The sequence below is a fragment of the Jaculus jaculus genome, chromosome 16 (genome assembly GCF_020740685.1).
Source record: "Jaculus jaculus isolate mJacJac1 chromosome 16, mJacJac1.mat.Y.cur, whole genome shotgun sequence".
NCBI classification, from domain to species: Eukaryota; Metazoa; Chordata; class Mammalia; order Rodentia; family Dipodidae; genus Jaculus; species Jaculus jaculus.
In genome coordinates this window covers 48,822,449-48,837,169 of record NC_059117.1, presented here as the reverse complement: position 1 = coordinate 48,837,169, position 14,721 = coordinate 48,822,449, and the positions used below count along the sequence as shown (strand labels likewise).

Sequence of the window (14,721 nt, the reverse complement as noted above, 5' to 3'; positions counted from 1 at the left end):
TCTGGAGTTCGTTTGCAGGTTAGAGGTCCTGGTGCACCCGTTCTGTCTTTATCTCTTTCCTTTCTCTTTCTCTGCCTCTCTCTCTGCTTTTAAATAAACAAAAAAGCCAGGGAAAACCCTTGAGTTCTTGGTATGTGATAAAAGCAATAGCAATCTTACATCTCTCCATAATGATTTGGTTCCAGACCAGGATCTTGACAGCTTGGTATTCCCTTGGGCTCCATATTGAATTTATTGCAACCTACCCTTCCACCTTCATGGCTCACGTATCCTAAAAGCCATGCTTGTTGCTCTTATCTAGCAAGTGACACTTTGTGGGTACAAAGCTAAAGACCAAGTCAACCCATTCAAGAGATCTGTTGCTGTCTCTTACAGATAAGAAGGGAGACGCACCACCACTTCTCCAGTAACCTGCTGGATTTTGCCACAGCTGCGTCCCTTCCTGAGGTGGTTTCTACACACTGCCTTTATGCTTGCTGCTTGCTCTAACATGGACAGCCTCAGAGCGCCCCTCCACTGCGGCTGGGAGGGTACCATCCAACAGGAATGGGTAGAGCCGCTCCTGTCGTTCCTCTCATGGCTTGAATACACAATGTCTCCCACAGGCTCCTGTGCTTGAACATTTTGCCCTCAGCTGATGACACTGTGTTGGAAGCCCAGGAAAGCTTGGACACAGAGTCTAGCTCCTGGACACACACTCCACTGACCAAGCCACTGCCACTACAGCTTCCTTGCCTTCTCTCCATGATGGACTGAACAGTGAGCCCCCTAAAACCTCTTCTTTTCTATTCTTTCTTTTCTTTTTTTTTGTTTTTGCTTTTTTTTTTTTTTTCCAAGGTAGGTTCTCACTCTAGCCCCAGCTGACCTGGAATTCACTGTATAGTCTCAGAGTGACCTCCAACTCAAGGTGACCCTCCTACCTCTGCCTCCCGAGTCCTGGGAGTGTGCCACCATGCCTAGCCTGACCTCTTCTTTTTAAGTTGCTTCTGTGGGGTCAGGGATCACAGTCATGTGAAAGGTAGCTGAAATAACTCCCTAAAGTTGGGGTGCAGGAATATCACTAGAGGCCAAGAGGGGTGGGAGTCCACAATACAGGAAGGGATGGGTTCAGACAGCTTATTTGTTGGAGGAGAGGAATGCAGGAAAGGGAAGACGCGCAAGGTCAAGTTGCCTCCCCAGGCCTTGCCTTGTGACGTGACCCACCTTGGCTGCTGGTTGACCATGCACACTCATGTGTGCCCTGCAAGAGTTCTGTCTCGAGGTCACATCAGACATGTGCAAGCAGGAGCCCAAGCCTGCATGCTCTGGCTATGACATGGATGAACCCTCAAGCTGGGGACACCCTGCATTGTTCTGTTCCACCCTCAGTTACAGGCGTAGGATCCCTTCATTGAGTCCTATTATATGTAATGCGTGAAAGTTAGGAAATTTCGGCAACAGCCAGACTAATGCCCATGTGCTCTTCACTTAGAACTTCTTGTCCCCAACTGCATGAGAACCACGCGGGAACATTTTCCACACTCTGGCGCTGGGGGTCCTGACTCAAGATGGTGTTACAGCCTGAGCACTGGTATATTTGCGATAACTGCCCCACGGGAGGCACAGATGTACAGCAGAGTCCAGGCCTCTATGTCAGCCCTCATGTTGGGCACTGGATGTCACTGCTGTGCAGTGGCCCACTCTGAAGGGTGTGCTGGTTTGAGTCAGCTGTCCCCCATAAACCAGTGTTCTGAATACTAGGTGCCCAGCTGATAGAGATTTGGGAATTAATGCTTCCTTGAGGCACTGTATTATTGGGAGTGGGCTTATGGGTGTTATAGCCAGTTTCCCCGTGCCTGTGTTTGGCCCACTCTCCTTTTGCTATCATTCACCTTATGTGGGCCACCTTATGATGTCTACCCTTGGCTCATGCCATCATGAAGCTTTCCCTTGAGTCTGTAAGCCAAAATAAACCCCTTTTTCCCACAAGCTGCTCTTGGTTGGGTGATTTCTACCAGCAATGTGAACCTAACTGCAACAGTAAAGTTGTACCAATAAGTGGGATTGCTGCTAGACACCTGACTATGTGGCTTTGGCCTTTTGGGGCTGATTTTCAAGAGGAACATAAAAGGATTGGAAAGCTTGGCCTAAGAGATGCCTTGCAGTGCTATAAGTACAGCTTAATGGATTATTCTGGTCAGAGTTGAAAGAGCTGAATGCAGTTAAGAACCATGGACTGTGAGGTTTGGCTTATGAGGGTGAGAAAGAGCATTGCCTGGACTGGGCTTGAAGCAGTTTGTGTAAAAAGCTTGCTGTTATGCCCATGCCCTGAGAAGTTGTGTGGGTAGAAATGAACTGGTGTGAGCAGAAGGATATGGCACACACACACACAAAAATCTTTGGGTGAACTGCTGCCTGTTCAGCTGCAATTGAGAGATTACAACCTTTGAGATTGGGCCAGCTGACCTGCACTGGGGCAACAAAAGAATGTAGACTTTTTTGAAGGGGAATGAATGCTAAAGAAGTGTCCTGTTCTTCAAAGTCTGCTTTACTCCCCCATGGATTAACAAATTGGCACCCTACCTGGTATTGTGGAGTATATGAAATGCTGGAAATAGTGTCACTGAGTTTGCAACATGGTCTTGTGTTTTGGAAATGGCCAGGGGCAGTGTGTAGCAGGTTTGCTGGATACCTGCATGGAGACCCCATGGGGCCATGAGGATGAACTGTGGGTTGCAGTGGAGACCCAGTGTGGAGATGCCGGGACCACGACATGACTGCTAAGGAAAGCTGCTGGCCTCGGTGAAGTTTTCCAGGACTGTGAGTAGCCTAGCTGGAGGGGTGGAATTGGAATGCCAGAGACTTGTTGCTGGTTAGACTTATCGGATTTGGAGATTTGTCATTAACTAGAGTTGTTGGACTTGAAGCTAGAGTTTGATGTTTGCCCTGGTTGTTTTAAATCTTATATTGGTTGAATATTTCTTTGCTATTCCCAATGCCATCTTTTGCAGTGTGAATGTTTATTCTTTGCCATTATGGGGTTATTCAGGGGGGATTTTTTTTTTTTTTTTTTGGTATTACGGTTCAGTTAAAAGATCTTGGATTATGGGGATATATGAACATCATTGGAATTGATAACAACTATGGGGACTTTTAAAGTTGGTTGAATGCACTGCGTTTTACATCATGGATGGTTATCAGTTTATGGGGGCCAAGGGCAGAATGTGGTGGTTTGAGTCAGGTGTCCCCCATAAACTTATGTGTTCTAAATGCTAGGTGCCCAGCTGATGGAGATTTGGGAATTAATGCTTCCTGGAGGGAATGTATTGGTAGGGGCGGGCTTATGGGTGTTATAGCCAGTTTCCCATGCCAGTTTTTGGCACACTCTCCTGTTGCCAGGGGTGATGTACACCCTCTGCTCATGCCATCATTTCCCCCTGCCATCGTGGAGCTTCCCCTTGAGCCTATATGCCAAAATAAACTTCTTTTTCCCACAAGCTACTCTTGGTTGGGTGATTTCTGCCAGCAATATGAACCTGTCTGCAACAAGGGGTTATTAGTAATGTGACAAAACTGGAGAAAAGGCAACAAAAAGATTTCAGGTTTTTATTATTATTTTATTTTAGATAGAGCAAAAGAAAGAGAGAGAGAATTGGCATGCCAGAGCCTCAGCCACTGCAATTGAACTCCAAATGCTTGTGTCACCTATTGGGCATCTGTGACATTGCATTTGCCTCGCCTTTGTGCATTTTGCTTATGTGGGATCTAGAGAGTCAAACATAGGTCCTTGGGCTTTGTAGGCAAGTGCCTTAACCACTAAGTCATCTCTCCAACCCCACTCAGGTGTTTGGAACTCTCACTAAAGGGCTAATCTGAATTTCTGTTGGCACTACCTTTACAATGTGAAATATTTTGTGTATTTATTTGAGGAAGAGAGTGGGTGTGCCAAGGCCTCTAGCTACTGCAAAGGAGCTCCAGATGCATGCATCACCTTGTGCATCTGGCTTTATGTGGGTACTGTGGACTTGAACCTGGGTTCTTTGGCTTTGTTGGCATGTGCTCTAACTACTAAGCCATGTCTCCAGCCTACCTTTGCAATTTGAAAAGCATTTTTATATATCTGATACTTAATTCTTGGGGTGGGGGGAGCACCAAGGTCCCCAACTTGATGAAGTAACTTGGGCTCAGAGATGCCGAGAAATCTGTCTGAACCCACAGAGATCTGAAATCATTCTTCAACATTTGGTCCTATAAGATTATTGTGCCTGTGAGATATGATAGCTTGTGCCTATAACCTCAGCACTAAGGGGAATTTAAAAAAAATATTTTTATTTTTATTTTATTTGAGAGAGATAAAGAGGCAGTTAGAGTGAGAAAGGGCATGCAGGGTCTCTATCCACTGCAAATAAACTCCAGACACATGTGCCACCATGTGCATCTGGCTTATGTGGGTTCTAGGGAATCAAACCTGAGTCCTTAGGCTTTACTAGGTCATCTCTCCAGCCCACTAAGAGTGATTTTAAACTGACTGCACCTTTCAATTTTCCTTGAATATTTGGCAACACTAAATTCTTATCCCTGGGAGTTAGACTGGCAGGATACACCAATTCTAACAAAAGGCTTATGACCTTAGATTTTCTTTTCTTAGTAACTGTAAAAGGGATAAAATCATGGCCAGTGACAGAGAACTACAGAGGAAGTGTGTGTGTGTGTGTGTGTGTGTGTGTGTGTGTGTGTGTGTGTCTGTGTCTGTGTGCCTGTGTGTGTATGTGTTCCTTCTGAGGAACACAACTTAAGGCTCTCACTAGCCAGGAATGTGAATGACAAAGGACACAGCTTGAATAAGAATCCCTTAATGGTTGGGACATGGAAAGGCCACTGACTTTCAAGGACAAGAACAAGGAAGTATTTAAATGTCTCTGGAACCCCAAAAAGGCCCTTATGAGAAAACAGGTACAGTGTGTGGACATGTTTGTCTAATGGCCTGTCATCTTCAACAGAAAGAAATCTGGTGATTGCATCACTGAGCCAGCCTCTATCTTGGAAATTCTGCTCCCCAGATAAGATCCTGCTGAGCCAGCACCTTACTCAGCTGTCCATATTTCAACAATCCAGAGGTCCAGGTCAAAGAAAGAGGTTGGAAGAGTCTTTTCGTGTCTACACTGCAGGGTGCTGGAATCCATCTCTGTCATGCAGAGACTTAAAGGCAAGTTCTCAACCTTTCCATGTCTTACTATTTCTTTCTATAAAATGGGTGTGTGATGTATCAGTCCCAGAGGCTGGCCTCACAGGTCTGTGACCTGTATCACTGCACAGTCCTAAACTTTTTACGAGGGTCCATTGCTTGATATAATGTCCTGCCAACAGTGTCTAGAAAATCCTGATTGCTGATCAAGGGCCCTGCATTTCTAGTTTGTACTGGGGCCTGCTGGTCCCATTTCATGGAGTTACATGGGTTGTTAGGAGGGAAGATTTGGATCAAGCCTGGTGGTATATATACCTGTAATCCAAACTCTTAGGAGTCTGAAACAAGAGGATCACAGTTCAAGGATATCTTGGGCTAATCAGTGAACCTTTGCAAAGAAAGGCAAGGGACAAAGGTGAAGAAGGAGGAGGAAAAGAGGAGGAGAAAGAAGAGGAGAGGAAGGGAGGGAAGAAAGAACAGAAGGAGGAGGAAAGATGGTGCTCTAACTCAGCAGGTGCTCAAAAGAGACAGTGTCAGGTTATTACACTGTTTGTTATTTGGCCCCTAAATCCTAGGTCACAGGGGACCTGGAAGCACAGATTCAGGCCAAAGACTCAGCAGAAGTGACCAGCAGAGAGTGTCACATGCTGCCGTAGGACAGTCTTAGGACCCTCTCAAGCACTTCCTTCATTCACAGAAATCCGCAGCCTTTCTAACTCTTGGCACCAGAGACCCGCAGTGCACATCCTTTTTCTGTGGTTGTGTGGTCAGGTAGAATGGCCACTGAGTTGCCTGGTGAGTGGGCAGAACAATTCAGGGACAGGGCCACTGTCACTTAATCGAGTGCATTGGTCAGGTGTTTGCATCACTGTGACCAAATACTAAAAATAAAACCTCAACAGAGAAAAGATTTACTTTTGCTCATGGTTCTGGAGGGTGTGAGCAGTCATGGTAGGCCCAAGCACTTCACATCATGATAGCCAAGAGGCAGAGTAAACTAAAACCAGGGCAGAGATACAGCCTCCAGGGACATGCCCCCAGTGACCTCCATCAAAGCCCTGCCCTCCTGTCTTTCACCACCTCCTCAGACTGCCATCCTACTGTGAATCTATCAAGGGATGAGTACACTGGCAAGGTAGAGGCCACAGGATCTAAGTGTCTAGAAAGAGACAAGGAGTATGCTGCAGCAGTCTCTTAGATGGATCTCACATCAATCAGGTTGAAGATTTGAACTATCCCAGCACAAGCATCCTCTGTCCTCCAGAGTGAGGGGCACTGAGGACAGACCAGGGTGACAGCCAAAGGTGAGGCTGACGGAGCAGAGATGGTGTCCTCCCCTTTGCTCTCTCTGTCTGGAGATGGTCTGTGTGGCTCTCATGTAAGAAACTCATCACAAGACCCTGGTAAGTAACAGCAATACCATCCAAGATGCTGAGAGGAAGGACAGTGACCTGTCTCATGCTCTCCTTTCTGGGCAAACCACATCACCAAAGCAACCTGGCCTCTACGGGCCCCGTGGGTGTGACAACAATTTGGCTTCACATGTTGTAAAACTTTTGTCCACCCCAGAGGTCTAGCAATGACTTCTGGCTACCTCCTTTTGATGTTTCTGAAAGGAAGAAGGCCTGTCAATCTTATTCTCTAAGCAAGTGCTACATGTGCATGTGATTGCAAGGACGGAAGCCCTGTCATCCCAGAGACCTGGGGCGGGTGTCATATGCGCTCACAGAAGAACCATTACCTGGTTCCACACAGAGAAAAGCCAGCACCAGGCCAAGCTCCATGACAAGAAAATTCTTAGCAGCAGCTGCCCATTGTCGAGCTCTTAATGTATGCCAGGCACTGTGCTGAGTGCTCCATGCTCATCGCCATCTTGTCGCCCCATGGCAGTGATTATTGTTTCCATGCTCCAAGAAGAACCCAAGCTTGGAGAGGCAATTTGATGCATTCTAAGTCATACACCTAGTAAAAGGCAGATGCTGGGTTTGACCTTTGTCTGATGCGCAAACCCCACCCTGGTTCAGGGAGAGGAGCTGCAGAGGCACCTGAGTGTCAAAAAGCACCTGGATAGCAGCGGTTTCCATCCTAAATGAAGCCTCAGCTCTCCCCTTTTCTCAAACAGGATGGCTAGTCTTATGAGCAAGTTCATACTTCTCCACATTAAGGGGAGGATTAGAAATTTAAATTTCCAAACTGGGCATGGTGGCGCATGCCTTTAATCCCAGCACTGCAGGCACAGGTAGTGAGTTTGAGGCCAGCCTGAGAGTACATAGTGAATTCCAGGTCAGCCAGGGCTAGAGTGAGAACCTACCTCAAAAGAACATAGTAAAAATAATAATAATAATAAATAAAATAACAATTCCATTACAGCCTCTCTCCATCCTTCAATTACCAGGGCTGTGCTCTGAGGGCCCCCTACCCAGGAACTGTCACAGGAAGCCTGAAGAAGTCGTAGGAGCTCCACAGCAGAGCTGGAGAGATGCCTTTGTGGTTAGGGCACTTTCCTGTGAAGCCCAAGGATCCAGGTTCAACTTCCCAGAACCCACATAAGCCAGATGCACGAGGTGCTGCATGCGTCTGGAGTTCATTTGCTAGAGGCCCTTTCTCTCTCTATCTTTCTTGTTCTCAAATAAACAAAGAAAAAAAAAGAAACTGCACAGAAGCCCAAGGCCACATCCAGGAGAAGACTGCACTTGAATCGTGAAGAGGACAGGACTGCCAATCTGCTACAGGTGGACCTGGTGCAAGCAGGGTGACAGAGGTCTCAAAGGGCTGGCCTCCTACCAGGATTTTATAGTATCATCCCTGCCCCACCCCCTGAGCTTTCTGGAACAAACAAGCTATGGAATTTCAAAGGGTATATCACCAGTTTTTAAATCCTTGCTCTCAGTACAGTTCTCGATTGGTCCAGGGGATTAACTTTAAAGTCCAATTTCCTGGGCTGGAGAGATGGCTTAGCATTTAAGATGCTTGCCTAGAAAGCCAAAGGACGCAGGTTTAATTCCCCATGACCCAGATGTACAGGTGGTGCATGGGTCTGGAATTCGTTTTCAGTGGCTAGAGACCTTGGCATGCATGTCCATTCTCTCGCCCTCTCTCTATCTGTAATATATAGATAGAGATAGAGATAGAGATACGTATATGTATATGTATATATAAACTATATGTCTATTTCCTGAGCAGACCCTTGCTCATCATCGCACTTTGGGGAGTTCTAAGCAGGCTAGGCTTTTCTGCTGGCAGAGGTGGATTTCACAGGGAAGTCACAGAGACATCTTTGTATTTCCTGCTATTATATATTTATTTGGCTCTACCTTGAGGGCCTTTTCTTTTCCTGGCATGCCAAGGTTGGAAGATAGCTTCTGGGAGACCTCCTAACCCCCATTCCACGTGTAACAGCTTCCCGCATAATCTGTGGTGTTCCCAAGAGCAAGTCCAGTCTGGCCCTGAGTGGTAGGAGACCAGGAGGAAGCTATCTTTCCCAAGCTCTGCTCAGGGTTACAATCCAATGAGCAGTACCCACTACCTATGAAATTTGACATCACCTATGTGATTTTCTAGTAGTGGACAATAAAACACCATCAGAAGGAGGTTTGGGGAATTTTCCCTTGATTCGTAATTCCTAGGGAGCTCCCTTGGTTTATGAGGCAAAATACTACACTACTCCTTTCTGTTCAGGTGGACACTTTCCTCTTCCTTCCCAGTGACTCACCAAAATCTGCGAGTCACTTCACTACACAAAGTCCCACTTCAAACTGGCCTCCAATAAACTCCACACTGGCTAAACATGAAACCCATAGTTAATTGAGTTTCTAAGATGGAATGGTGCTGTGAGAGGCATGGAATTTCAGAGAGATGTTGTGGCTCATCTTGGAACCAGCTATGGGTCAAACCTGAGCTTGCTTTTTTTTTTTTTTGTTTTTTTTGTTTGTTATTTAGGTAAACTTTTGGGGGATGAAGGAAGCTATAAAATCCTTACCTTTTAAAGGAGCCCATTGTTAACAATTTGTTCATCACAGCTCCTTCCACCTCACCCAGGAAGTCTCCAGTCTGTGGGGAAGACAAGAAGATGTATGAGGGAAAGTAGATGAAGAACGTGGCCCACAGCAGAGGAGGAAGGCAACAGACACAGTGTGTGTCCTGGAACTGACAGGAGCCAGAGGCCGTTTGTAGGGCTCTTGCTATATATAGAAAAGGGCAACAGTCACAAACAGCTGTGGGGTTACAGAGCAAACCAATGAGCAGATGGGGATACTGCACAATACATGGGGAACATTGCATAATGTGTTTTGAATGTGGAGATGAAAACATGCATGCATACAAGTGTACACACACACACACACACACACACACACACACAGCACTACCCTTGAACCAAGCAGGCATTAATCTGCACATAATCCCTTGTGATTAAAATGCTACTTCATACAGACACAATGAGACTGAATGGGCTTCCTGAGCAGTCATAAAAAGAATTGTTTATAATTCCTGGATGACCTGTTTAGGGAAATAGAACAGTCCACTTCATAAGCTCTATAAATTTCCTGCATTGGAGAGCCATCCTTTCTCCAAATCACTTTCTGAGGAGCAGTCTCATCTTGTCCAACACTCTAATAATGGGACCCCATTCAGGAGATGGCACAGCTAATCAGACTTCTATCAGTCTGCCCCTGCATCTGGGGCTGTCTTCACGTCAAAGCTTTGGCAAGCCTAATAAATTTTTTTTTCATATTTTATTTCTATTTATTTGAGAGAGAGAGAGGCAGAGAGAGACAGAGACAGAGAGAACGGATGCACCAGGGTCTCCAGTAGCTGCAAACAAACCTGAGCATCTGGCTAACATGGGTACTGGGTCTTTTGGCTTTGCAGACAAGTGCATGAACGGCCAAGCCACCTCTCCAGCCCCAAGCCTAATTCTTGCTAGTTAAGGAATGTGCCAGCTCTGCATGGTGGAATGCAGGATATGAGCTCTCCAGACTCTAGCAGCCACTGTGATGGTAGTGTCCCACAAGGCAGTGTCCATGAACTGTAAGAGCAGCAAGGCTTGCAGTAGCACCCTCCTGCCAGCACCCTGGAATGTGCCCATGGAGAGTAGCTGACAACTGCCTTCTCCATCTGGGGGACATATCTTGGATGGGGGATGCGGTGTCATAATGAATCCAAATCGTATACTTTCGTGGTCATTGGATTAACTGAGTAACCTTGACCCTAGATACACAAAAGCGAAAGAGACTTCAGAATTAAGTCAGGAAGGAGAGGAGGGACAAAACAGAACATCTCTCTATCAAGCATTTTCTTTTTCACTAGAGGGCAATGCTTGTAAGCTCTGTGGGTGTCTGCTTCTGCTCTGAGTAAGAAGGACACTTATATTTTATGTGTCAATGGAACTGGTTGTTAGCTAGAGAAGAATTATCCTTATTGGGGTGCAGGAAGCCAGAGAACATTCGACAAGTGTGGGTGGAGCAGAATGGCAGGCACAGTCCAGGGGGAAGAGGGTGCTGGGTACCTGCAGCTACCATGGCACCGTGAGTCACTGCTTCCCAGTTTGGCCATCTGTGGGCCTGGTGTGCACTCCATCCTGCCTGTGCCCAGAACCAGGGCCAGTCTTGGCCATATAGGCTATGCAGAAAGATTAGGCACCTTTTCTCAAGCAACTCATTTGGGTTCTGGCCTCATAGATTCATGAATGCCTTAGTGTTCTTCCAGGTCAGATGGCGGGCCACCATTGGCTGATGGACTTCCTACCGGCCTCAGAGTCTGGTCTTGTTTCATGGGCTCATTTATTCTAACTGTCCAGTGATGCTCACAATGGGAGGAGACTGTGTGGGCGTCAGAAGTCATGTAGAGAATAGGAGAAATGGAAGCAAAACGTCTCAAGTGTCCTGAAGCTACTGTGTCTAAGTTAGCAAACTTGAGGCTCAGATCTTCAAGAGATGTAAAGACAATGATGTGGTTGAGCCCTCATGGGCCCACCTGACTGTGGAATCCCGAAGTGTTTCAAATGATCGCGATGGAAACTCAGTGTCCCAAGTACTAGAGGAACAGGACACCACATGGTCACCATCCTCGTTTTACAGTCTGTCTGGCATCAGGGAAAGTTAAACAACGAAGAAAAGGAGCATCAGAACCAACTGCCACTTCTAACATTACCTGATGGTAGTGAGCAGCTAAATTTACCAATATCTTACCTTACTTTCGGTAGGAAAAGTGTGCGTGTAGTAAATTTGAACTGCAAAACTCTGTTTTGTTCTCGCCAAAATGTTGACCCAGTCTGCTGTACAGAGAGTGGAGTGGTCTGTGCCAGGACTCATTTACTCCGACACCCCGCTCTCCGCACAGTGTATGTGACAACTGTGCCTCATCTATCCCTGGAAGCTTGTTCCAGTGTTGAAGCCCAAGTTAACCCTTGACTGAATTTTTTTCTTAAATAGCGAAAACCAGAAAGATGGTAACCACGAAGGAGTGTGTGTGTGTGTGTGTGTGTGTGTGTGTGTGTGTGTGTATAATATAAGGAAAAAACCTCTTTAAAGTTGCCAAACTGTTTTTAAGGCTCTTCCACCCTTCAGGCAAAACGCTTTATGTGGCTCAGACAATTCCAAAGGAAAGAGTTCTGTAAACTGACCATTTTATGAGCAAGAGAACAGACCCTGGGCCCTGCCTCCTCTAAAACCCCCACTGGGAGGTAAGAACTCTGGGGCCTCCTGAGAAGCAGGTTGTGACTTTCTTGGAGAAATGGAAAGAAGGTTTTATAATCTGCTATTGCCTCTCACATATACTCATGGTCTCTGAGCTTTAGCGCCAGCGCGCCCCACACCCGGAGCCTTTGGATCTCCTCACAGAGTTGGGAAGAGATCTGGCACTCACCTGTGTGTAGTCTTCGGATACCAGAATAAATCCATTGTTATCTATGAGGTAACAGTTCACAGTCTGGAAAATAAGGGAAAAACATACTGTCAACTTCAGAGGCCTTGAACGGCTTTTACGTGCAGTGACATACTTCCAGTCACAGAGAAAATCTTCTTTTTTTTCTTTGAATTTAGGGAACTGAAAATATCTGCTGGCTTGGGGAGTTAAACTCATGGTTAAGCTAACCCCAGGGTTGATTGCAAACCAAATGCCGCAGATGAGACAATGAAACAAACAGCAAACAAGGGAATGGGCAGGGCTGGAAAACGCTGAATGGACGGTGTGTCTTTCCTGCGCAGGCCCCATCGCTGAGGAGCAACGTGTTCAGAGGCCTCGAGTCGGCATCTTGTGGTGGTGGAGCGCCGGCAGCTTTGGGAGCCAAACGCCAGTGCCAGTGCGATGTCACTGCTCTAATAATGTATTAATGAAAACACCGTGTCAGCTCAGAGGACCATCAGGGGACCAGGTAATATTTTTTAATTTGTTCATAGACGGAGGCATGGGGGAGGGGCAGCCCTCTGTAAAAGGAGCCCCTCAGGGCTCCTTAAGGCTTGCAAACCGTGTTTTTAATTGGGAGAGGGGCGCGGGGGCAGGGCTGCTGGCTCTTGGTAGCTCAGACTTATAAATTGTGGAAAGCAAGGTAAGCGCAGACTCGGCTTCCCCACGCTCCTTTAATCTCCTGTGAATGGCTGGCTACAGGCGAAGTTTTAATTACAGTGCTGTGGACTTTAAACTTAAGGCTTAATTCCGTCCTTGATGTAACTCAGTTTCTATTTATTTCAGCTTTACATACCAACTGCAATGTTTAATTTGTAACATATCTTTACCCTGAGCTAAACTCCACTTAGCTGCAGGCCACCATGGGACATTGGCCTAGTGGGCACATGGCTGGGTTTTGTAGGGCACGTAAAGGACAGTGGACACAGTGGTGAGTAGGTTAGAAAGATCTGACTTTGATTTCTAGCCAGGGACCGACTGTGTGGACTGGACAGGATGTCAAAAGCACAGTGAGAATCCTGGCTGTCAGTGTGGAGAGAGTGTGCTAGTTACCCACGGGGTCAGGTGAATGCTTAGGTTCCTGTTCACACTCGTGGCCGCAGGGGTCCTTCTTTGGTCTCATAAAAAGTCTTAAGAAAACACTCGAGGGGGGTGTGGGGGTAGCTGGAGAGATGGCTTGGTGGTTAAGGCATTTGCCTGCAAAGCCAAAGGACCCTGGTTCTATTCCCCAGGACCCACATAAGCCAGACGCACAAGGTGGCATTTGGCGGCATATGGCACATGTACCTGGAGTTCATTTGCAGTGGCTAGAGGTCTCCCCAAATAAAGAAAAATAAATAAATAAATAAATAAATAAATAAATAAATAATCTGGGGAGCAGAGATGGCCTAGAAGTTAAGGACTTTGAAGCCTAAGGACCCAGGTTTGATTCCCCGGTGCCCACATGAGTCAGATGCACAAGGCGGTACAGGCATCTGGAGCTCATTTGCAGTGGCTAGAGGTCCTGGTGTGCCCATTCTCTCTTTTAAATAAATAAATAAATAAATAAATAAATAAATAAATAAATAAATAAATAAAGTAATTTTACAGAGCTCTCTTCCACTCAGTAGTGATGAGCTTTATATGAGGTGAGAGTTTAACTTTAATTTGGTTAATATGAAAGGAAATTCAGTTCCTAGGCTACGTAAGCCGTATCTTCTTGCTGTGTTTGCCCTAGCTAGTGGCTGCACTGTGGGGCATGACCATAGTGCAGTAGAAAGTTGTTTTGAATCGTAGTGACTAGAGCACACTGGGTCCCCAGTGGGTGTCACTGCTGTCAACACTGGACCACGTGAGGTAGATCGTGTCTTGCTAATTTGCTGATCATGATGCTGCAGACACAGGCACTTACACAGCGCTGACCTGCCCCATTCCATCAACAAATACTCTGAATACAAGAGCATTAGCATTCAGAAAATAATTATCAAACTCCACGGCTGCAAAGCCGCCTGAAGTTATAGTCCCCGCCCAATTTCCTACTTAGATAATTAATTCCTACCCAAACATCCCCAATCAATTAGTACACTTGTAATTAGAACTGTCTTTGGCCAATATCTCTCTGATTATTTGTTGTTGTAAATATAGGGGCAACACAATACAGGCACAAGATAAATCAGTTAAGAATCAAGAACATTTGATAAAGAGACAAGATGTCATGGAGACCATGAGAGAAGAGATGCGAGCACACAGGATGCCACTGGCATGTTAGGATGGGTCAGAAGTAGAGACATAGAGAGGGGAAAAGTACCACTCCAGGTGAGAGACATAAAATAAAAATGCTGTCAAAGAAAATACTTTCTAAAGTAAGGGACTTCAGAAGGCCTTGGGGAAATTGGTCCAACTCATTTTGATACTGGACACTAAGGTCCACTACTGGACCCTAGGCTTGTAACACTGGGTGTCTGTGTAGAATTATAACTATATTCAGATTTATTAAATGCATGTGTTTTTGCAATTTCTCTTTAAAACAAAGTTCCGGTGAAGCTTGTCACAACTAGCTATAAACATCTGGCTGTTTACACCTCACTGTAGGTGATCTTCATAGTGGTCAGCCCTGGCTGGAAGGGACGCGGAGCAGGCCACCGAGCGACTCCTGTCTCAGGCATTCACTTGGC

General features: G+C 46.1%; 1 protein-coding gene across 2 annotated transcripts in view; it reads right to left on the bottom strand.

The window, feature by feature from the left end:
• The window catches only part of Cacna2d3 (calcium voltage-gated channel auxiliary subunit alpha2delta 3), an 877,750-nt gene that overhangs the window by 79,863 nt on the left and 783,166 nt on the right, over positions 1-14,721 (bottom strand). For both annotated transcript variants that reach the window (XM_004652732.3, XM_045136092.1), the window contains 2 exons: positions 12,029-12,091; positions 9,144-9,214 (listed from right to left, as the gene is read on the bottom strand). In XM_004652732.3, coding sequence (XP_004652789.3) covers positions 9,144-9,214; positions 12,029-12,091 — 134 coding nt within the window. The remainder of the gene's footprint in view (positions 1-9,143; positions 9,215-12,028; positions 12,092-14,721) is intronic.